This window comes from Psammomys obesus, unplaced genomic scaffold, assembly GCF_907164565.1.
Source record: "Psammomys obesus unplaced genomic scaffold, mPsaObe1.curated_primary_1811, whole genome shotgun sequence".
NCBI lineage: Eukaryota > Metazoa > Chordata > Mammalia > Rodentia > Muridae > Psammomys > Psammomys obesus.
Window position 1 is genome coordinate 3,740,874 of NW_026596125.1, and position 23,569 is coordinate 3,764,442.

The following is a 23,569-nucleotide window of genomic DNA, read 5'->3' on the forward strand; positions in this document are numbered from 1 at the left end:
TTGAAAACATTAAAAGACATTTATTTAATCTTTTAAGTGTGCAATGGCTTTTTCTGAAGTAGACATTTGGGACATAAATCAATAATTGTATATTTTCTACCAATTCATTCTTTCCTCATTCAGTATTTGGTATGTATCTAGTGACTTAAACAGATACAAAAATAGTTAAGATGATCTCTGTTCACCAGGACCACATAGAAGGCATGCTGTAGCTGAATAGCTAAACACTGAATCCATACATACTTTACTTAACTGTAGTAGAAGAAAAGTGCAATAAAATGTCTAAGACTTGAGCTGACTTGGGTTGCCACTTGCTTGAAGTGACTGAAAAATGGTTACAAGTGATCTTCGGCTGGACCCTCCTGCCCTCTGCTGTCTGCTTCTAACTGAAGACTCTGGATGTGGAGTGAGAAGTAGCTGGTGTGCAAGCTGCCCTGGTTCCCTTCTTGACAGGATTGTCTAGAGTGCCTACCATGCTGATGCACAGATGGGACCAACAGGTTAAATGCAGCCGGGATGATGGGGTAGAAATTTGGGAGGAGTGGGAACAAGCTGGCAGAATTTCAGAAGGACCTAGGCCACGTGTCACCAAACTTACATGCACTCAAGTCCCCAGGAAACTTAAAAACCAGCCCACCCCTGTTCCAAGGGCTTGAATTTAGTGGGTCTAGGATGAGTCTTGAGTTCTGAGATTGAGGGAAATCTCTTTTGTGTAATAACACAAGCCCAGCAGGGCCTGGGACTTGGAGAGTAAAACGTGTCTTTGTTTTGCTAATAACAATATACAGAGACTCACAGAATAATTTAGAGTTGGAAAAAAAAAAAAACCCATCTCATTCAGAAATTAAAAATGGACAACTTCAGATCAGATGTGTTAAGCCTCCCTATTTTTTAAACTTGAAATTGTCAACATGTAATAGTATTCACTCTGGGCTGGAGAAATGGCTCCGCTGTTAAAGGTGCTCGATGCTCTTCTAGAGGACCTGGGTTTGGTCACCACACCCCCATCATACAACTTGTTCGCCTGTATATCCAGCTCTAGGGACAGCATCCTCCCAGGCCTCCTCGAGCACTTGCACACACACATAAAGGAGAATAGTCACTTCAAAATCTAGCTAGTTAGCTGCTTTTAAAAACCAGAAGTTATGACAACCTTGAACCTTACTAACAAACAACATTCCATTACTGGTCGATTGGTTGTTCTCGAGTCTGACACTGTCACTACCAGCCTGGCTAGTGGACAGCACTTGGCAGCACAAGGACACAGAAATGCAAGATCTTCCTGGCGCTAAGAAAAGTCAGGCTGCCTATTAAGAAGCAGCAATGCAAAAGACTTAGGGAGAACCGCTGGTATAATCACACCTTGGTGACATTCTTGATTCAGGGCCCATCTCAAAACAGTTTTGAGACTTGACCACTTTGTAAACCATGAGGCATGTCAAGGTGACCCTCCTAGAAAAGTTCTTGAACTTGCTGATGAATTCCCAAGGCAGTTTCAGTCCGTGGGAATGATCCTCTGAGAATTATTTGGGGACCCTTCGGAGTTCATTCATGAGCCAAAGGGCACTGCTGAGCAGAGCCAAGGAGCCTGACTGGTGTGTGGCGGCCAGAGGAGTTGGCACATACAGAAGCAAGGTGCTGATGCCCAAGGCCACCTGTTGTGGAAGAAGAAGAAAGTAGTGATGCTGAAAGTGACTGCATGTGAGCAGCGGACATGCAAACCTCCCCGCTGTCGCATCAGAACATCACAGGTGCGAGTATTGGGTGGCACAAGCAAGCATACGTAAAATAATGAAATTCATCATGCAATCGTATCATGGTGCAAGCAATCCTCTTCCCTCAGTCTCCGGAGTGCTGGGATTATAGGCACGAGCTACCATACCCTGCTTCTACCGGGTGCCTATTCCCCATGGGTAGTTATGTTTGCCAGTTCCTATATGTCTTACTTTCTTGTATGTATGATATGCTCTTGTTGAGACAGAGCACTTTGGGGTTTTTTGTTGTTGTTTTTTTGTTGTTTGTTTTGAGGCAGGGTTTCACTGTGTAGCCCTGGCTGGCCTAGAACTCACTATGTAGACCAGGCCAGTATTGAACTCACTTGCCTCTGCCTCCCAAGTGCTGGAATTTATAGAAATACATATAGTTTTGTGCTGTTGCAAGTATACTGTCACGTGCTTTTTCTTAAACTGTTATGCAGTATTCCACAGCAGAGACATACCATGGTTGTTTTAGCTTGTTTCCAATTTTTACCATCACAAAAGCTGTTTAGTGCATTAGTTTTTCTAAGGCAGATACAACTGTCAGTTTTCTGGACCGAAGCATTACATATATTTAATCTATTAAACAGTAATATTTAATATAGTAAATTTAATATACAATATATTAATATATATTTAATATAAGATATTTAATATATATTTGATATATAATCTATTGTCTAATTGCCCTCTGAAGAAAGCTATTATAGACTCATGGTCTTATCAAGAATATCCAAATGTGTCCATTTTCCTACACCCAGGCTAATATCCCTTTGCCTGCTTCCTCCACATCCAAACTTCAGTGAGACAAGCGAGGGACGGAGATGGCTCAGTGGTTAAGAGTCTTCCAGAGGACCTTGGTTCTATCACCAGCATCCACATGACAGCTCAGAACAGTCTGCAACTGCAGTCCCAGGGAATCCTATACTCTCTCCTGGCCTCCACGCATGGGTATGGTACAAATGCAGGCAAAATAGCCATACCCATAAAAATAAATGAGTAATTTTTAAAAAGTAACAAGTACAAAATGGTATTCAGCTGGACAGTAGTGGTACAGGCCAGCACTCAGGAGGCAGAAGCAGGTGGATCTCTGTGAAATCGAGGCCAGCTGATCTACAGAGTGAATTCGAGGACAGCCAAGGGTACACAGAGAAACCCTGTCTCCAAAAACAAACAAACAAAAACCCAAAAAACCAGAATGGTATTCATTATTTTAAGCTGTTCTCTCTTTCTTTTAATTAATGAATTCAATTTACATCTGTCATAAACCCCTCCCTCCTCTCTAGTCCCACCCTCTGAAGTTGCTCTGATATTAAAAAGCTGTTTGTTTATTAGCCATTATCATTCCTCTTGTGTGACACCTTTATCACACCATTAATCTACTGTTAACATTAACTTTGTTTGGGGAAGCCATCAAGAATGGCTTTGTACCTGTGCATATGCCAAAGCTAGCAGAGTCACTGCTGCCACCTTGGTCCTTCGAGGAAGGGGGATTCTCCGGGACAGGAAATAGAGCATTGTAATGGCAGTGACAGATGTGATTCCCTACGGCAAAGAAAGATGATCGGTGTTTAATATTATTCCAGGCAGCAGGACTCCCATTCACCTCATACATCCCGGGAACCAAGGAGAGCCAGAAAGAGCTTCGCTAGTCACAAAACCATTCCACCCCAGCTGCTGCTCGTCAGCACTGCCACCATCCTCTTCTGCTCCAACTGAGGCAGCACCGTCTCTCAGGGCAACCATCTGAGTTTGCTTTTACTGCTTTATACACACTTACCTTCCCACGGGTGAGAGTCTTGCTTTTTAAATTACACTTTGTATCCTTAGCTGTAATTTTATATCTGATTTTACATTTTTTCAAAGATTTATTTTTATGTTATGTGCGTGGGTGTTTTGCCAACATGCATGTCTGTGCGCATGTGCATGTGATGCCCGAGGAGGCCAGAAGAGGCTGCTGAAGCCTCTGGAACTGCAGTTAGTGTGAGCCTCCAAGTGGGTGCTGGGACCTGAACTTGGGTCCTCTGCAAAAACAAGTGCTCTTCACCATTGAGCAATCTCTCCAGCCCTACTTTTAAAGCAGGGCTGGCCTTAGCACATAAAACCCACAGCTTCTGTGGGTTAAGCTGAGGGGATGGTAGTGCTTCCAGCTGGTAAAAACAAAATTTCTTTTCTCCTATGCCACAGAGAATGCTTTCCGCCATATTTCTGCGTGTTTCAGAAGGAGCTATAGGGGCAGATCCAATCACACTCTCCTTATGCTAAAATACAGTGTAGGTTGGGGACTGAGGCTCCCCTGGAATGTCAGCCGTAGCCCACAGATGTGAGTCTTCTCTACACCTCCCTCTCTACCATGTCCCAGCGGGCATGCCTCATCTGATGACAGCTTGCCTTTGGCTAACACCCACTCTAGAGGTTCCATTTCTGCTGGCCATGGCTTAAGAATGCTGCAGGACAAACTCTGGGGTCTCCTCTGAGCTCTCTTTACATGTATCCTAACAGTTAGTCTTGGTCATAAAGCTTCTCTCGTCTCCACCAGTTACCAAGTCTCCCATTAATGTCTTGGGCCCTGTGACCCTACCCTTCCTTCTATAACAACACTACTGCTTCTTGGGGTCTCCTGGGTACAGGTGACCACACTCAGCCTACCAGGCCGGTCTTAGTAAGGCTTCCACACCATCAGTACCTATAGGCTTAAATAAACAGAAAGGCATTAGCAAAGCACCCTCAGGGCTCTTCCACAGCTATGTGCTCTGTAGTCTGTTCCTGCGTCAACTGCATCTCTGATGAAATGGCACGTAGGCACATTCAGGATTGAGGTGGGTTAGTATCATCTGCCTAGCTGATTTGAAGCTAGAATTTGAGTGTATGATGACAAAAATGTCAGATCAGACAGCTGGTTGGAGAACTGCTTCTAAGAGAAAAAGCAGTTACAAAAAGCTTGTGGCTAACTGCAGCCATCAGCGCCTCACCTGCACTCCTGATGCTTGTGGGGCTCCCTATGTCAGGCAGCACAGATCAGCGCACTTACCAGAAGCCGGTGATCAAACTGCACCATGGTAGGATTCTCAAAAACATTCTTCAGGATGGGAGAGAAGGTAAGGAGGTCCTCTGGGATCCACGATTCTCCCATTTTGGGGAAGGAGTTGTAAACAAGCCCAGCGTCTAGCCCTGCCACAAAAGCTCCTGCATGCCAAGATACAGAGGACTTACTAAAGTGAAGAGTAAGCATTCACTCTGAATATAGAAACATCTCCCTCCACAGAGCTGGATAAAGGAACGATTTGGAGGATAATAGACAAACAGGCAACTGAGGCTTCTCACGTGGAGAATGCATATACAATCTCCACAGGAGTTGGCAGCACCTTGAATCCACATCTGCTCTGACCCCAAGACTCCAGCGTGTCTCTGCTAGAGACCAAACCCTCTGGAGGAGACACCTATGAGTTTGGAAGAAGTCCGTTTTTTTTGTTGTTGTTTTGTTTTTTGTTTGTTTCGTTTTTGTTTTTTTCTGTGTCCTTCCTGTCCCTGTGTAGCGCTGATCTATTTTGGGTCTTCAGGATTTACTCCCCCACCTCCTCAGTCTCTGTGATAACAGAAGTGTTTTGAGTGTTACATAAGCCACGAACCTCATGTACCTGCTGAGCATGCATGCAGGTAGTATAACTGAATGAATGAAAGCTAAATGTTAGTTAATCTTAATTAAAGTTTAACCACACGGGGCTTCTGACTCCCACCTGAGAAGTGAGAATCCATCCAAGTGAGAAGGCTAAAGGTGAACGTATGATTTAAAAAAGAGAAACCCAGGGCTGGTTCAGTGGTTGCTGCTCCTCCAGAGAACCCGAGTTCGCTTCCCACCCGAAGCACCCACATTGGGTGGCTTTCAACTACATGTAACTCCAGCTACAGGGGATCCAATGCCCTCTTCTGGCCTCTGTGTATACCTGCACACACGTGGTATATACTCACATAGACACACACCTACACATACATAAAAATTTTTAAAGCTTTTGGAGGGAAGGCCTACATTAGTCTCAGTGCCAATGAACTTGTCATCTTTGGCCATCACTGAGGAGAGGCCATCTGTCAGACCCATTCTGGAGTAATAATGCTTACATAACACAACTAACACAGCTTTTGCTACATGCCAGGAATGCACGTTCTAAGCACTTCATGTACATGAATTATGGTCATCATCTGTTTCATACACAGCTTGTAGTTTCCAGGTGAAGCTACAAATTAATTTGCACTTGGACAGTATGGGTTTAAGTAAATATTCAAAAGTTTTGTTCAATTGAGTGGACAGTAGGAGCAGAAAACCGAGGGTAAATGGTAGGTGTGAAGGAGCCAAATGTGACAGGAAACGATCAAGGGGCAGCAGGAAGAACAGAGTAGCAGGAACAGGGTGAAAATGCGCTGGGCGTACTGGGACGAGCCTACCTGAGAGAGCCGTGAGGAATACCAGACCTGCTGTCCCTCCAGCAAAGCGCCTCAGCCACAGGAGCTGTCGGGTTTCAGGTAACTGAAAAGATAATCAGGTCAGCTGTTTGGTAGGAACCATGGAGGCAGCAAGATCTCCAATCCAAACCCAGACAATTCAAGACTGTCTCTGTCTGCTAACAGGGTAAGTACTCTCAGCAGGTACCCGCTTCGACACTCTCATGTTGGACATTTATTATGTACCTTCCTAGATATTTCAATTAATTAACATTTAAATAGCCTTCAGGAGCTAGTAGTTACTGGGATGGAGAGCATGACACCGTATTGCTTAACTAGCCATCATCTCAAATTCTTTCCATAATTAGGTAGAACATAAACAGATAAAAAGGGCAAAATTGAGAAATGTTATCTGTAACCTGCCACAGTTCAATTCTAGTGTTTGGGTAAGTGTATCAGTGTGGGTACACGTGAACACTTAGGAAGGAGTGAGAGATCATAGGAGTCGAAAAGAAAGAACAATTGTCAGGAAATAGGTGTAGGTGCAGGCAATATAAGGATTTTTCAGATGAAGAGTATTTACAATGAAAACGCTTCAATATCTGGCTTCCCTGTGAATACCTCCAGTCCTTACTGGAACGTAAGGCCTTAGCACTAAATACCTATTACATGACTATGAAAAATCTGACAGCATGTCAAAATTTTCTCCATGAACAGCTTATCCAGCTCAACTCATGGTTTAATATTTACTTAATTATCCCTTTTAAAGTAAGCATTTTAAGTTATTAGTGTGTATGTATGTGTGTGTACATGCTGCTTCCATAGCATATGTTAGGATTTCAAAATGCAATGTTGTGGCGTCTGTTCTCCTCACCCACCTTTATGTGAGTTAAAGGACTGAACTGCTGTTTTCAGGCTTGCTGAGCCATCTGGTCAACCCACAATCACTATTTGTAAATACTAGAAAAAAGTGAAAGAATTAAAAAAAGAAAGAAAGAAAAAAAAAAGGAAAAGAAAGAAAATAGTGTCCTAAATAAGTGTGGTAGCCTGAGACTTCTATTTTAAACAAAGGCCTCAAGAAGAAAAAAAAAAAAGGAGAGTTGTGTCTTGCTTTTGAGTCAAAGCATAAAACATAAAAATTGCCATTCTCCTGAAGGAAAACCAGCATACAGAAAAGCACTTTTCAGACACAGATCACTATGGTTTAATACAGTGTTAGACTGAATGCTATGCTCCCATTTAATATGACGCAACTGGGCTGCTGTTCACCAGCAAAAGTTCAGACACATCTGTTGTCCTGGTCTTCCTTGTGTTGCCATTCTGGGTGGCAGGACTAAAGAGCTGTATCTAATTGTCAGTTCTCCTTGCTCTTTTCCTAAAACTTGTGTTTTCATACTCCTCATTAGATAATGATGACAAGATATTCAGCCTCTATGTTTTCAAGAAACTTCACTTCTGGATATATATTCTCCAAAGAACTGAAATCAGGGTCTCAAATCACCGTGCACACCCACATTCACAGATGCATTCTACACAAGGGCCAAAGTGAAAACAATGTGTGCTAAAGAGAATCTGAATTTTGACTTAGTAACTTTCATTAGAAACAGACTTTCCACTTCCCTGCCACACGACACTGTGCAGCTGTGGTAACAACTGACGTTTACCTTGTGCTGAGGGAGTAGCAGTGAGAGAGAGGTCCACAGACTGGCACAGTAAAGAACAAGTGCTGAGCCAAGGTGAGCTGCCAGGCGGTACTGGCTGACCCGAGGGATATCATAGGACTCTGGTTTTTCTTCTAACCCACTTTTCACCATATACCAACCTAGAAGACCCTAGAATTCAAGCAGAAAGAGGCAAATCAAACAAGGTTTGACCTGGTAAGTTCTAAAGAAAGTACATTATCAGAAAAAATGCCCTATCCGACACGTTTTCCACACCCTCCTATACAGCCAGTGTTCAGGAATTGTGACCTGTTGGTAGTTATATATTAACAACATTAGTGCTGTTTAGACTATGTTTAGACTTATGTTTTGCTGAAGTATAGTTTAAGTATATAAAATCCTAGTTTATCTGCACCCAAACTTACAAATATTCAATATAACTTAACATGTTAACCAATGAAACAGTGAAATAGTTTATTCTGTGAAAACTAGATTGTAGTTGGAAAAAGCTAATAAAGGCTGTTTAAAAAGAATTACTGTCGAGATAGGTGGGTATAAGATAAACACAAAAGTTGGGAAAGAGGTCATGTGTAAGATTTTTCATGTAGATTGCTTTGCAAAAATATATTTCTACTCCCCAATAAAAATTAAACTGGAAACTATAAATTGTGAAGATGAAGAAATTTAAAGTTGAACTTCAAACTTAAACAGTCAAAGACTTCAACTCTTAGGAAGGAAAAAGGAAAGAAGGAAGGAAAGGAAGGAAAGGAAAGAAGGAAGGAAGGAAGGAAGGAAGGAAGGAAGGAAGGAAGGAAGGAAGGAAGAAAGAAAGAAAACTCTGTAAAGAAAAGTGCATGTTTAAGCCAGATGTGGTGGCTTAATCCCAGACTTGTTATCCCAGCCTGTCGGAAGCAGAGGCAGCATGATCGGCAACTTTAGTCAGACTTGGCTAATTAACAAGTTGGAGGTCAGAACTTGGCTTCTTGAGACTGTCTCATAAACCCAAACCAAACCAACCAACCAAACAATAACAACAAAAACCCCTCCCCAGCAAAACACGTTTCTGTTTAGAAAACTCACAGAATGTATCATACTCCATGGCTCTTCACTTTAACTAGTAAAAAAACCAAACTACACTGATCACAATCTTACCAGATAAGACACAATCATTACACAAACTGCTCATGATCCCAAAGACCCAGGCCAAAGGGGTGAGTTTCTTCTACTTCTTCAGGTGACCCTTCAGTGATCTCCTTCCCTTTTCAAGATTAGCCTGGCTATCATAATTACCTTTCATCTGCAGGAACACAGGAACACTGAGATTGAAGGCTCATACTGTGAGGATTCTCCAGCCCAACTTCTTCCTCCCACAACCCTATTTGACAGCTTAAATTTCTACCTTCACTTTACTGTTAAATAAATTATGAACTTAAACTTACACTTTATTCCATCCACCTTTGCTTAGTTACTAAAATATAAAAGTTAACATAACTTTTCTTAGTGTCTAATTCTTTACTGTAGTTTCTATTGCCTCACTAATATCTTTTTTAAAAAATAATTTGTATATTTACATTTGTGTCTTGCCTTCCTGTATGTCTGTCTGAGGGTGTCAGATCACCTGGAACTGGAACTACAGACAGGGGTGAACTGCCATGTGGGTGCTGGGATTTGATCCCAGATCCTCTGGAGGAGCAGCCAGTGCTCTTAACCACAGAGCCACCTCTCCAGCTCTAACTGTGAGAATCTTGCAAAGCTCTTTTCCTTAAGAAAAGTCCAGGTTACATAATTTTAAATATCATGTATACCTGAACATCAGTTACATCTGTATCCAACCTTCATCCTGCAAACTGTTTTTCTGGAGTTTTCCTATTTGTCTCTGTAGCCACTCCAATGAGGATCACTCTGTCTTAGACAGAAAATGGCAGAGAATACAGGAAGAGAACCATAACAGGGACATGAAATTCTATTTCTATCGGCACAAGGTATGTACTTACTGAGTACTTACTCATTTTACACATCCAACTAAGTGCCTTACAGGCGTCATCTCATTTAACATTACTTAAGGGCAATATTACTATCTCCACCCACACTAGGAAAATCATACATGACAGGAGTCAGTGTGCCGTAAGGAGCTTAAAGCCACGCCTATGGCACTAAAATGCTCAGTCTTACCTACTCTATTGTAGCCCTTCAAAGATACTCTCCTTAAATAATGCCAACTAGGAAAACTCTGGTTTCTCGGACTTGAATAAGTCTTACCTGGAAACAGACTAAGCCACAGAGAGCAAGAACACGTCCTTTCATGCCACGGTTGAGCCAACCCTTTCTCCAAAAGTAGGCGGCCGGCAGGATGTATGCAAGGCCGACAGCTCGACCCCACATTCGGTGCGAGTACTCCATGTACCAGATAAACTTGAATTCCGCCAGCGTCATGTCATGATTCAGGCTAGGTGAAATGGGAGTCAAAAAATGAAGAACGAGGTTTATTTATTTACTTATTTTGTGTGCATGGACATGAATATGCCACAGCATGTGTGTGTGGGAGTCAGACAAAACTTTTGGGAACCAGTTTTTTGTTCTCTCCTTCCTCCTTGTGTTTGAGGCGGGGTCTCTTTTATACCCACCACTGCATTCTGCACTCCAGGCTAGGCTGGCACTTCAATTTCTGGCCGATTCTCCTGTCTCCACCTCCCCCCTCACAACAGTCCTGGAATTATAGATGTACACCACTGCATTCTGCTTGTTACATAGGTTCTGGGGTTGAGTTTAGGTAATCAGGGCTGTGGGGTAAGCACTTTTACTGCTAAGCATTCTCAACTTCTTTATTTGGTTTTTGTTACCCTGTGGAATGTAGAAACATTTTCCATCTTGCAGTTTGGTAGATCTGCTCTCTTCCTCATCAGTAACTTTAAGGTGGCCCTGAACTCAAAGCTTCGAGTAGGCAGCTCACTACACTTAAGTGAAAAGATCAATAAGTAAGTCCAACCATAAAGGATTTAGAGAAGCAAAAAAGATGACTAGGATATGTGCTGGCTAATTTTATGCCAACTTGATACAGTCTAGAGTCATCTGAGAGGAAGGAGCCCCAACTGATAAAATGCTTCCACAGGACTGGGTTATAGGCTGGCCTGTAGAACACTGATTTAAATTAGTGATTGATGGCCCTAGCCCAGCCCATGGTGGGTAGGGTCATCCCTGGGATGAGGGTCATGGGTTCTGTAAGAGATCTGGCTAAACAAGCCATGGGAGCAAGGCAGGAATCAGTACTCCTCTTTTGGAACACAGTCCAAGAATGGAGTCCTATGAGAAATCTGAGTACTTCTGAGAAAACTCCAAGAAAACAAGACAAAAGTCTTGTGACCTCAGTTTCTTCAAAACAAAAAATTGTTCTTGGAATGTGTTTTCATGCTCCTCCCAGGAGTGAGTTTACCTCAGCTGTTATTAATACGCCTCTATGGAAACCATGCTTTTGCCTTGTGTGGCTTGCTCTTGTGCTTGCGCACCTTACTCATGTGATTCTTCTTAACCCTGAGCATAAACTGCTTGATGCTCTGAATAAAGTTGGCCATCGCATGAGACTTCAGTCTGCCTTGTCTGTAGGCTCCATTCTCCCAGATCCTACCGCCTTTCGAGCAGTACTGCCCTCCGTGACCTCTGCTGAGGTCCTGCTGCCAGGTTCCCGCCCTGCTTGAGTTCGTGCCCTCCCTGTTTTTGATAATGAACTGTTATATGGAACCGTGAGTAAGATAAATCCTTTCCTCCCCAAGTCACCTTTGGTCATGGTGTTTCATTACAGCAACAGTAACCTTTACTGACACAAGGTATTTACTTGAGAGATTTTGGAGATGGCTAGTGTGTGAGAGTGCTTACTGCACAAGTATGAAGACTTGAGTTCAAATCCCCCATACCCATTTAAAAAGCTGGGTATGGCCATGTGTACCTGAAATTCTAGTGCTGTGGAGGAGGGATGAGATCACTGAGACTTGCCAGCCATGAGCTTGGCTCTGGGTTCAGCGAGAAACCATGTCTCCAAGTATGCCTTCATCACACGCAAAGATATTTACCTGATTTTTTTCTAACACTTACATTTTAAATTCTGGGAATTGTTGGTATTTTTGGAATTCCGCTTCCCATTCCTCTTGGCTTGTGGGTGGCTTCATTTCCTTTATTAAATGCCAGTGGACCATGGAGAGGCCAGACTCTGTCAGCCTTGGGACAGGCAATAAATTTGTGAGTGTATGTTTCTAGATTATTCATAAATAGTTTACAGCAACAAGTAGATCTGAACTTAACCCGTGAGTATGAATTCCTTTCTTCTTCCTTTTTTGTTTGCAATGCTGGATATGAAATCCAAGTTCTTGTACAAACCAGGTCCTATATGCCCAGCTCTTATTTATACTTTTATTTTATTCTCTCAATTTTTTTTAAACCCCCTCATTTACTGTTTGTTGATTTTTTTTTTTCCTTCCCAGAAACAGGGTCTCTGAGGTGGCCTAGGCTTGCCTCTTAAACTTCCCAAGAACCAAGGCTTCAGGCATCTGCCACCATTGCTGGGTCCCACTTAAATCTTTAACCAACATTTCTTTATAGACAAAAACAATGCTTAGATTAAAGAAATGTGTAATAAATACATGAACAACATTCTTATTTTGGTGCTGTTATTCTTATTTCAGTTTAGGGACTGAACCCAGGACCTTGCACACACTAAGTATTCATTCAACCATTGAGTGATATATAATACCAGCTAAAACTAACATTCTTTACACCAGGAAAAGAGACTTATTACAGAAGTACAGGTTCTATATAATAAAACACTAACCTGTCCTAAGACAGGACAGATGGGGACAAAGGATATGTTAAACATCACCAGACAAATGACTTGGCCTCCCTCAATAACAACAAAACTTCAATGATGTGGGGGGAGAGAAAGCCTAAGTCCATAAAGTCTGTGTATAGACATAAATATAACCTGGGAGGTATCTGGAACAATCGTGATGTATGGATGACCTTATGTGTTCAAGTAAACAACAGTGGGGGGTTAAGATAAATCTGAACACTGGAGAGGTAAAAATATACAGCAACAATGGCCAGCTGCTAACTAGTTAAGACCGAACCCTGTCCTATGACAGGCCCCTACTAAGAAAACAGCAACCTGCTCTAAGACAGAGCAGGCTGTCAGTTACTGCATCTGTAAAGTGACAGATCTAAACCGGACGATGCCCAAGGCCTCCTTTTCCTACTGATAACCTGACTCAACGAGAGCAAATTACTCACCTAGTTACTCCTCCAAGAATAACCGCTCCCGCCACTGCTCCACTGCACACCAGGAGCCATCGGCCCACTGCCCGCTCAGCTACCTTCGAAGGAAGGGCCACTGTACCTTTTCCAGGTTGCAAAGCCACCTCAGTGATTGTGCTGTATTGCCCCGGCCGCAGAGGATGCCTGCCGCCATAGCTGCAACCACACTAAGGAGTAAGACAGAAAATTATCCCTGAAGAATGTGGGAGAGACGGCTACCCACTCTCAGCCTCAATCTGACTGCAGTAAAGTACCCCCAAGGCTGCACCTTCACAGCTACTGCCCTGCTCCATCACTGTCTCTCATCTGGAATACTCGAACCCTTTTTCTACTGGGTTTCTCTCTCCTCTCGGTCTCTCAGTGTTCCATCTCCTCCCATACATGTCCTTCCTTGCCTGACTTATACTACCCACTGGAGATGTGGGCTTGCATTGCTGCACCTGAACTTTTCAGAGTCTTACAACAGGTCACGCTCACAGCAACGGGAACCCCTCCTACTACAACCCCTAACCCACTGTCACGTATCTTCAGGTGATCTGTCCCTGTGTCTCACTCATCTGGGAGCTTTGCATGGCAGGTTCTGGTCAATCTTGCTCTTTCCGTCTTGCTACCTTTGTTTGTAGCATTGGTCCCATACATAGCAAGACCTAATAGATACTAGCAATTAAATGTACTGACTTCTCCAGGGCAGGAGCCATTGTGGGCGTTTTTGTTTTTCTTCCTGGATCATAACATAGTGGTAATTAATAGACTTTCTCTGGTTTCTCTTCACATAACAAACATCTTTCACTTTTTACTAATAATTATCATATAAGAGAATACATCTCCTCTTTTGATTCTAACACTAAGAGTAAGAATATATATGTTCAGTTTCCTACTTCTAATTAACTGGGTATCTTAGACAAGCAATTTAAAGTAAGTCTCAAGTTCCTAACTACCCGGCGGCTTTTAGCAAAATCCAAATGCGCAAAAAATACTGAGCTTTTATGATATGCTAAAGGTTTGATGTATATTTAAAAATTTAATTCTCACACGTTGTGTAATAGCTAGTTATCTCATTCTACAGACAGGGAAATTGAAACATACAAGAGAAATAAATCGGCCTGTGATACACAACTGTGGGCAGTATTTCCGGATCCGTATTCACGGAGGTGTCAGGACACAAGGAAACCTTAAGGAGAGAAGCACTAGCGGGGCGGTTCGTTTACTTTATCCCAATCCGGCTTCCGTGATCGGAGCCAGCTGCGGTGGGTACCTGTGCTCTGGACGCCGCCCTAGGGACCAGGAGCCCGACACAGCGGCTCCCCATCCAGGCCTTCAGGGGCGGAAGAAGCAACCGCTGCATACTGACAGTGCACCGCCAGCACCGGAACGCACCGGCGCTCTGCGGTCCCCTTCGCCTCTACGGACCGCAGAAACATTTCCGGGTCAGGCATGGCGAGCGTCTTTCCCCCCCCCCCCCCCCCCCGCCCCTCGCGCGAGACTGGCCACTGCGCTTGCGCCTACGACTCCTTAGGGGCTGCCGGGCGCGGGCGTCGGGGGCGCGCCTGCTCGGTCGTTCGCGCAGCCGCGGAGACTCCGTGGAAACCGAAGGCGAGCGAGGGGGGATCGCGGGAAGCATGAAGAAGGGCACTTCCTGCGAGCGGAAACCGGCGTGGATGACGTCGGGGAAGGCGGGTGCGGAAGGTGGCGGGCCGGGCGGTGGTCGGCGGGTCGGCCGGGGGTGTGTCCCGGCCTGTCAGGCTTGCTCCCGGCTCCCGGAGTTCCCTCAGCCCCTCGTGGCTCCCCGCCAGTCGCTCTCCCGAGTTCCCTCGGCCCCTGCGGCCGCCAGAGGGCCGGACCCACCCGCCTCCCCGTCGCTGCGGTAGAGAATGACCGTGTGGCGGCTGGCAGAGGGGCCCAGGGGGATCCGTCCCCACAGCCCCTGGGTCGCAGGTTGCTGCCTGCGGGAGTTGTCCGGGACGGGCCAGCGTGGCAGACAGGAATGCGACACATTTCTTCTCTTCCTACTTAGTGAGCTCTCGGTTCTCCAGACCGGCGGTTCTCACGTCTGTCGTTCCCACGACCTAACTTGTTTTCCTAAAAAGTGTGGACTGGTAAATTAGAAAATAGCCGTAATGTGCCTATTGCATTTTAATACAGCTAACTTTTATGGAGGATAACTAACCCTAGACAAAATAGTGAAAGTGGCAATGCGCTGTATTTTGCAAATCTCTTTTATATCTGGCTTAATGGGAGAGAGATTCTCATACCTCCATCTGCGTTCCATCTGGCTTGTCTAGTGGTGTCCCGAAACTACAGTTCCCTTCTGAGAGGCTAAGAGAAAAAAAGGCAAAACAGCCACAGACTCAGAACCCCCGAAGCTATCTGGAGGATCTTACCTTGGGTACTCCTGCTTCAAACGTCTTTTTTGATCCCTAACAAAACAACAATTTTCATTGCTCAGGCTCCTGTTGTAGCCATTCCCAACCTCTTGTGTGAAGCTCCTGATAATCCGTAAGCACTGAGCCCCACTGCTGTCACTGCTGTTAACAGATTTGCCAGACTTAGGGCATTGTTTAAGACCATAGGTTAGCATTGGAGTCCCAGTATATGGGACTGACTGATGATTATTGCAACTTGATATTAGGAGGTGACAGATTTTTGTTCAGGTAAAAAAAAAATCAATATACAAAAGTAAGAATAATTCCTAAGTCACTGCCCAGTAGTAATTGCTACTAGAATATGGTGACTTCGTACAGAGATCAGTACATAAGTATGAATTAAACACTTTAACATTTTATTGATCGTTATTGTGTAAGTGTGGGCACACGTGCCGTAGTGATTGTGTGGAGGTCAGGGGATGACTGTGGAGTTCTCTCCTTCCAACTTTAAATACATTCAGGGGATGAGCTCAGGTCAGACGTTTACAGTAAATGGTTTTACCCACTGAGTCATTTCCTGGGCTCTAACATTCAAACCTTTTAATTAAAAATAAGTTATATGTTAACTTGCAAGAATAACCCAAAGCTGCCAACACCATACTTTTTAGTGTCAACATATGAATTTGTAAATCGGTTTTAATATATATTTGAATAACTTGTTAGCATGATAGGGCCTGTGTTTACCAAGAGGTGAAGATAGAGAATTCTTACATAATGACCTTGTTAAGGAACTTTATGTCAACCAATAACAATCAGCTATTTATCTCATAAATAAGAGACGAAACTAGGTTTTCATGAGAAAAATATAACTCAAGTTATTGGAGTTCCAAAGGAGATAAACATTTCTACTTTAGGAGGAAAAAAAAAAAAACATGGAAATATGACTTGGCACAAGCCTTTGGAAAAGTTTATCATTTGAAGATGAAATTAAAAGGATTTTGTCAATTGAGAGAGTATAATCATTAGCAGAGATGGATACTGAAGAAAACTGGAGTCATAAAGAGGAAATCATATGGAATTTATTAATAATGAATGCTTAGTGGGTCTGATACCTTGTATGTAAGTTATCTCAAGGTTAGTTACCCTGAGGGTAGGAATTGAAACCTACTCTGTTTTATTGAAAAGTTAAGTAACTTCTTTAGAGTTACAGTGAATAAACTGGTGGTACAAGGATTTGAAGTCCACTCCTTGTTTTCAAATATGTATTCCTTATATGTAGTATGTAATCCTTATAATAGCAGTTCCTCACTGCTATCATTGAGAGACACCTGAAAGTCTGAGCTGGGACACTGATGAGACCTCTGTGTTAGGAAGATTAATTTTGTATTTACTGTGTACTAAAGATGGTTTCGGTTTGGTTTCTTTTGTGCATGTCTGTATATCTATTTCACAGCCTAGAGATGACAGTTTTAATGAGGGGTATCTTACAACATGGCCATCCATGCATCCTTAGTGCATCTTTTAATTCCTCTATTGCACATTTGGTTTCGGTCAGCAAAAATATGAAGTATTTAAGGAAGACTGGTATGAATTGCTAGTACCTTCAAGAATTCTTGTTGTTCATGTATTTTAGGAGCAGCAAATGGCTTTCTTATGGAAGTGTGTGTAGATTCAGTGGAGTCAGCTGTGAATGCAGAAAGAGGAGGTAAGGAGATAATGAGTGGTAACTGGCAACTGTTTTTAGAGTCTGAAAGTGAATCTGATAAACTGACCCCAAAAGTCCTTGCCAAGCTGGGCACTTGGGAGGCTGTGGCAGATGGGTCACTGTGAAATCTGTTTGAGCTTTTGAGAAGACTCCATTAAAGAAAGAGAGAGAGAGAGAGAGAGAGAAAGCCCTTGTCATCTCTTGCATAATGACAGTCCTTTCAGAAACAACTAACTAGAAAACCTACTGAAGAGCTTGACATGGTGGCTCATGCTTATAGTCCCAGTATGGGAGAGCTTGAAGCAGGAGGTTTGAAAGTTTGAGGCCAGCTTGAGCTAAGTGGAGAGACCTTGCTTTAGAAAGTAAAGCAAGACCAAAACTGATTGGACAATTACTTTCTCATCTCCCCTTTCCCCAAGCAGGTCACATTTTAAGTCATGCCTATAATTCTACGAACTTATTAATGTGATGATTTTACTGAATTTGACACGAATTTAAAATTTTGAAATGGTTTAAAGATATCTTTAGGGGACTGAGCATTTAGCTCAGTGGCAAAGTGCTTATAGCATGTGCAGTGTCCTAGGTTCAGTACCCCACCTTGAAAAAGAATGAAAATTAAAGATGATTTTTAGACTTACTATCTTTTTACTCTAGGTGCTGTTTTGTTTTGTATTCTGAATTTGTTTATGCAAGGAACATACACATTTCCATCATCTCAAGATCAGAAAAATGTTAACTTATTTTTTGGTAGTACTAGGGGTAAAACCCAGGATCTTATACAAGTTGGCCAAGTATAAGCCACCCTCCCAACCTTTATTTTTAATTAAAGAACATTCTCAAACATAAATGAACCAGTCATAACATATGAATCCCCATGGACTGGGGATTTTATCCTTTGGGAAGAAGGAACCTCAGAATAAAATACCCCACTGCATTGGCCTGTGGTGCATGTTCTTGACTGATGATTGATACAGGAGGGCCCAGCCCACTGTGGGTGGTACTACCCTGGGTTGGTGGTCCTGGGTGCTGTAAGAAGACAGGCTTATTAAACCAGTGAACGGTATCCACCCTCCAGTTCTGGCCCTGGCTTCCCTCAATGACAGACTTACAAGATAAACTTCCCTGAGTTGCTTTTGGTCATGATGCTTCATCACAGCAGTAGAAACCCTAGCATCCCCTCTACTCATCATTCAGTTTTGTATTAGTTGCTTTTCTTGTTTCTGTGACAAATTACAGAACAAAAAGAAGAGTTTATTTTGGCTCAGAGTTTGAAGAGATACAGTCTATCATGGCACTGAAGGCATGGCAGCACACCATGAGGCAGCCAGTCACAGTGTGTAGTCAGGAAGCAGACAGAAGTGGATGCTGGTGCTCAATTGACTTCTCCTCTTCTCTGGTTTTCGTTTGGGACTCCAGCCCGTGAAATAGTGCTACCCATGTTCAATTGAATTTTAGAAACTCCCTCAAGGATGCACTCAGATGCCTCTCTTAGATGAGTCCTAATCTAGGCAAATTGACAATGAAAACTAATTCTAATTATAAACTTCAACTGTAGTTCTTAACCGATAGTCAATCTTCTCTTGACTATATCATGGGTCAACAAACATTTTTGGTAGAGAGCAATATACATGTTTTTGGTTATTGTCACTTTTTTGTTGTTTGTTTAGTTTTTTTTTTTTTTTTCAAGACAGGGTTTCTCTGTGTAATAGCTCTGGCTCTCTTGAAACCCCCTTTGTAGGCTGGCCTCAAACTAACACATCTGCCTGCCTCTGCTTCCCCAGTGCTGGGATTAAGGTGTGTACAACCACTGCCCTGTTCTTTTTTGCTTTTTGAAAATGTGAAATCCGTTTGTGGCAGTAAAAACAAATGAAGGGTTGATATATGCTGTGACAGATGAATTTTTTCCTGGTGCCCCATGGGGATTGACCCCAGGGCTCTGTGCATACTGGATGCTGTATTACATCCCTTCTTATGGGTTGTTTTGAGAGAGAGTTGCTATAACCCAGGGTGACCTCAAACTGTGATCCTCTTGCCTAAGCCTTCCAAGTGCTAGGTTGCAGACATGTACTACCATACTCTGATTGCTTCTTTTCATTAAAGAAGTCTTTCTCTTTTTTTGTAGTTCTTTGTTGTGTGCACTGTGATGTTCAGCATGCATCGCACCACAGCCTCAGTTTTGCTGATTATGTAAGTGGTGCCTGTGATATGCTTTTCTAACCACTGTATTCCCTGTTGAATTGTAGTTAACCCAGCACTTTACAGTCCGATTCAGAACTGAGTTTTAATGAAATTGTTTCATAGGGCTGGAGAGAGGGCTCATTGCTTACAAAAACTGGGTGCTCTTGCAGAGGACACAGGTTCAGTTCCCGGTACTCACATGGTGCCTCACAACTGTCTTTAACTCCAGTTCCCGGGAATCCAATGCCCTCTATGGGCAGCCCTCAATGCCCTCTATGGGCAGCAGGCTTGCATGTGGTACACAGATATACAGGCAAAACACCCATACATACAAATTAAATAAACTGGGCAAGGTGGTGCATGTCTTTAATCCCAGCTCTCAGGAAGTAGAAGTAAGCAGATCTCTGTAAGTTTGAGGCTAGCCTCATCTACTTAGTTCCAGAACAGCCGGAGCTATCTAGGGAGATCCTGTCTCAAAACACCAAAATTAAAATAAAAACTTTTTAAATATAAAAATAATTTTTAAAAATTGCTTTATAGACTATTTCCTGTTGTATTACATTAGACGGGCATCTTGTGGTTTTCTGTTTGGTTTGCCTATGTGTGTGTGTGAGAGAGAGAGAGAGATATGTTAAGATTATTCAGGTGTTACCAACCTGATCTATCTTTTGTAAGTTTTCCAATCATCTGCTAACCTATTAATATATATATATATACATATATATTATGTACAACATATATATGTTATATTATACATAATATGTTATATATATATTTATATAAATATATTTATATATTTAGGGTTGGTTTTGTTTTAAGAGGGACATATATAGGTTATCACTGTGTACTTGAGGCTGGCCTTGAACTCATGATAATGTTTCTACCTCATTGTTCCAAGTGCTAGAATTACAGGTGTGTACCACCATGCCCTGCTTAACATACATTTATTTATTTATTTATTTATTTATTAACTAAATACATCTAGAAAGAACAACTTTCTCTTCATTTGGTCATTTGCTTTGTATGAGAGAGGGAGAAGGGCTGGCTTCTCTGATCACTGATTTTTCAGAATAACATCTGTTTGCTATCCTGCAATGAGTTGTTTCACCATTATAAAACTAGATTTAGACATATATGTTTTACTCTATCATAGTTATTTTGTTTATTGATGCTTAAAATGTCCTATCTTTGGCTAGTAAGAGCCTCGTTCCCGAGAACTTTTACTATGACCCCAATAGTCTAGGAGTTCTTTTGCTGTCAACGTTGTCTTCATGTTGAGATTCTCTTGATAGCTACTCCAAAGTAACCATTCTGGTTTTCTGTTGTTTTGTTTTTCAAGGCTCAGAGTAATGAGGAATGCTTTGAAAAGTTGATATTACTTTTTTATTGATTGAGAGTTAACATTCTGTTTTCTGTCTAATACTCTTTATTCCCTGTGCACAGCAACTCTTTAATACAAATTTTAAGAGAACTGGTTTAACTTGAATTAACTCTTAATTTGGCTATCAGTAACAGAATGAGGGGTGTAGAATACAATTGAAATTTTTTAAAATTTTACCCTAATTTTATAGTTGATTTCTTTCAATTAAGTTCTCAGACTTGTCTCATATTTAGATAAACAGTTTGTTTTGTTACAGGAACTTTTAAAAATGTGTGTTCATCACAGGTGCTGGTCGGATTGAATTATGTTCTGGCTTATTGGAAGGAGGAACCACACCCAGCATGGGTAAGTATCTTTTTTTCTTTCATCAAATTTTTTATACACAGGTTTGGACAATTGATTATTTAATGATATGTTAAGTATATAATCAGTATGATGCCAGTTAGAATTGGCCACAATTCTTGTGGCTGTAAATAACATCATCAAAAGATTTAATCAAACATATGTTTGTTTTTAAACATCAGAAATTTTTGTGGTATCAACTGACAAGTGCCTTTAAATTGTAGTACCTTCAGTCTTTCTAACTTGTTCCTTTTTAACCCTTGACTTTCCTTTTACTTAGTTTCTATCATAAACACATAAACACTTTATTTTCCCTCACTGGCCTGCACTGCATCCTGCACGGCTTGGTCCTGGAAACTTTACTCAGGCAATGAGGAAATGAAGCAAGGACAGACACACATACACTCACACACACAGAGACACTACAATGGGATGGATTATACTTTGATGGAGTGCCACTAGCTATGCAACAGCCTGGAGCCTCAGCATGTTTATCATGTACAGCACAGGCAGAAGAGTAAGCTGGTCTCAGTATGAAGTCTGGAGCAATCTCAGGTTGTGATCATCTGCGGGGAAGAAGCTGAACTTTCTAGTTTTTGCACATGCTGGTCAATCATTTATAAATACCCATCCTTGGACCAGGGCAAGGCTTTGCCAGCTCTCATGGGTCTGAGGCTTTGGTCCTTTTTAATAATTCACATTCAGTCAGGACTTCATTCATTCTTTACACATTTACTCAAGGCTTCATCCATTCTCCACAGGCCTTCTTCCCTTTATATAATTGTTCTCCGATTTCTTCTGTTGCCTCTTTTTCTTTAGAAATAATACGTAAGAATAACTGTATGACCAGTAATATTTTAATAATGTCTTCAGATCCTTCAGCTTACAATTGAACTTTAGTCTGTTTCTGTTCTTAAAGGTATTCTTCAAGTAGTAAAACAGAGTGTTCAGATTCCAGTTTTTGTAATGATTCGACCCCGTGGAGGTGATTTTTTATATTCAGATCGTGAAGTTGAGGTGATGAAGGCTGACATCCGTCTTGCCAAGCTTTATGGTGCTGATGGTTTGGTATTTGGGGCACTGACTGAAGATGGGAACATTGACAAAGAGCTATGCACATCTCTTGTGGGTAAGAATTTATATCTGAGGTGTAAAGGCCTCTAATGTACAAACCCACGCTTTTGATGCAGAAAAAAAAAATTTCACAAAATGGATTTTTCAGTCTTACCTGCAGATATTTAAACTAACCTAGCTTAAAAAAGAAGTTGTTTGGGTATTTGAGGTAGAGAGCATATGTGGCAAAGCCATCTTAGCACTCCTTCATGGTGTACTTCTCTTGCAGAGTTTAAGAGAAACTTAACACTGATTACATTAACCAGTGCACTAAACCTTGAGAGGTTATTATAGTCAGTGATAAGGTGAGAAGGTGGAGAGGATAGATGAAGACTACCTACTGTATGAAGCCAAAGTTTTTCTTGAAGATCTTCAGAGCAGTCTTTGAAGTGCTTCAGAGCAGCACTGTCTTAGCAAAAGAAAATATAGAAGTTTTGCCCAAGAAAAATTCCACATATAGCAACGAACCTCTTCACATTATTTTATGACTTTCTTTCTATAGCTCTTTGCCGTCCTCTGCCAGTCACTTTCCACCGAGGTGAGTCATTTTCTGTTATAATGGGTTTGTTAAATGGTGTCAGTTTTCAAATTTTACCAGATGGCACAACCTTTCTAATGAGCACTGTTTTATAATGTTACAGTAATACTAGTTAGTATCTTAGTTCTTGGGAAGAAAAATTATAGACAAAGAAATAGTGTGTTGTATCTAGGAACCTTGAAAGCTCTGTTATGAGTGTTATTAGAAAGTACTTGTAGCTATACTCAAGAGAGTAAAGATTGCACTTAAATGCGTCCAACCAAGTAGCAATCCTGAGATTCATTTTTTTTATTAGATTACCTTAGATCATATACAGTCCTAAATAGAATAAATCACCAGAGCCATTGAAATGAAATGTACTGCCTGGCTTATTCCAGACAGAATCATTCGTAGAGCTAGCAGTGAGAGCTAGTTTTATCAAATAGAGACCTCTTGTGGGGAGAGAAAGTAGATGTCTGAACAAGAATCAGACATTCTATATCAGAGATAGATGCTAATAGTTCCCATGTGCTTTGGCAAAATCGTACTGACCCCGGGCAAAATTGAGGGACGAGTATTACTTGTGGTTAGAAGGCACTGCCGTTGCCCATGAAAATAAAGAGATCTTTAGTTAAAATACTGATAGACTTGAGAAAGTGTTAAATGTTTTCTTCTTTTTAAATAGCCTTAGAGTGAATTGCCAGCATTTGTCTTCATTTATAGGAATTAGGATAAAGTATTTGTTGCCCTTTGAAATGTATGATACTACCAGAAACTATTTTTTCGATTTGGTATTAGCAGTGTGTTTTATAAGATG

At 41.9% G+C, this 23,569-nt stretch overlaps 2 protein-coding genes across 7 annotated transcripts in view; one reads left to right on the top strand and one right to left on the bottom strand.

Moving 5' to 3' along the window:
- On the bottom strand, window positions 1-14,566 carry LOC129665042 (cytochrome c oxidase assembly protein COX15 homolog). The gene is made up of 9 exons (XM_055591494.1): window positions 14,409-14,566; window positions 13,130-13,320; window positions 11,942-12,064; window positions 10,115-10,301; window positions 7,859-8,026; window positions 6,198-6,279; window positions 4,789-4,943; window positions 3,189-3,302; window positions 1-1,655 (listed from the first exon to the last, which is right to left on the bottom strand). Exons 1-9 carry the CDS (start codon window positions 14,496-14,498, stop codon window positions 1,524-1,526), a joined length of 1,242 nt encoding a protein of 413 aa, XP_055447469.1. The 5' UTR covers window positions 14,499-14,566; the 3' UTR covers window positions 1-1,523.
- Cutc (cutC copper transporter) overlaps window positions 14,521-23,569 on the top strand; it is a 21,015-nt gene continuing 11,966 nt past the window's right edge. For 2 of the 6 annotated variants that reach the window (XM_055591496.1, XM_055591497.1), the window contains exons 1-5: window positions 14,637-14,830; window positions 17,150-17,221; window positions 21,066-21,125; window positions 22,042-22,251; window positions 22,738-22,773. In XM_055591496.1, coding sequence (XP_055447471.1) covers window positions 14,773-14,830; window positions 17,150-17,221; window positions 21,066-21,125; window positions 22,042-22,251; window positions 22,738-22,773 — 436 coding nt within the window. In that variant the 5' untranslated portion in view covers window positions 14,637-14,772. Of the gene's footprint in view, window positions 14,581-14,636; window positions 14,831-15,192; window positions 15,650-17,149; window positions 17,222-19,343; window positions 19,409-21,065; window positions 21,126-22,022; window positions 22,252-22,737; window positions 22,774-23,569 lie in introns of those variants that run through there. The other 4 variants (XM_055591495.1, XM_055591498.1, XM_055591500.1 and 1 more) reach the window with 4 other exon arrangements.

What these genes read in the sequence shown, in the direction of transcription:
- LOC129665042 (XM_055591494.1), bottom strand. Translation starts at nt 14,498, where the DNA reads ATGCAGCGGTTGCTTCTTCCGCCCCTGAAGGCCTGGATGGGGAGCCGC. An exon ending in GGGCGGCGTCCAGAGCACAG is followed by an intron (nt 13,321 to 14,408) that starts GTACCCACCGCA and finishes CTTACTCCTTAG; the next exon opens with TGTGGTTGCAGCTATGGCGG. An exon ending in GTGGCTTAGTCTGTTTCCAG is followed by an intron (nt 8,027 to 10,114) that starts GTAAGACTTATT and finishes CTTGAATTCTAG; the next exon opens with GGTCTTCTAGGTTGGTATAT.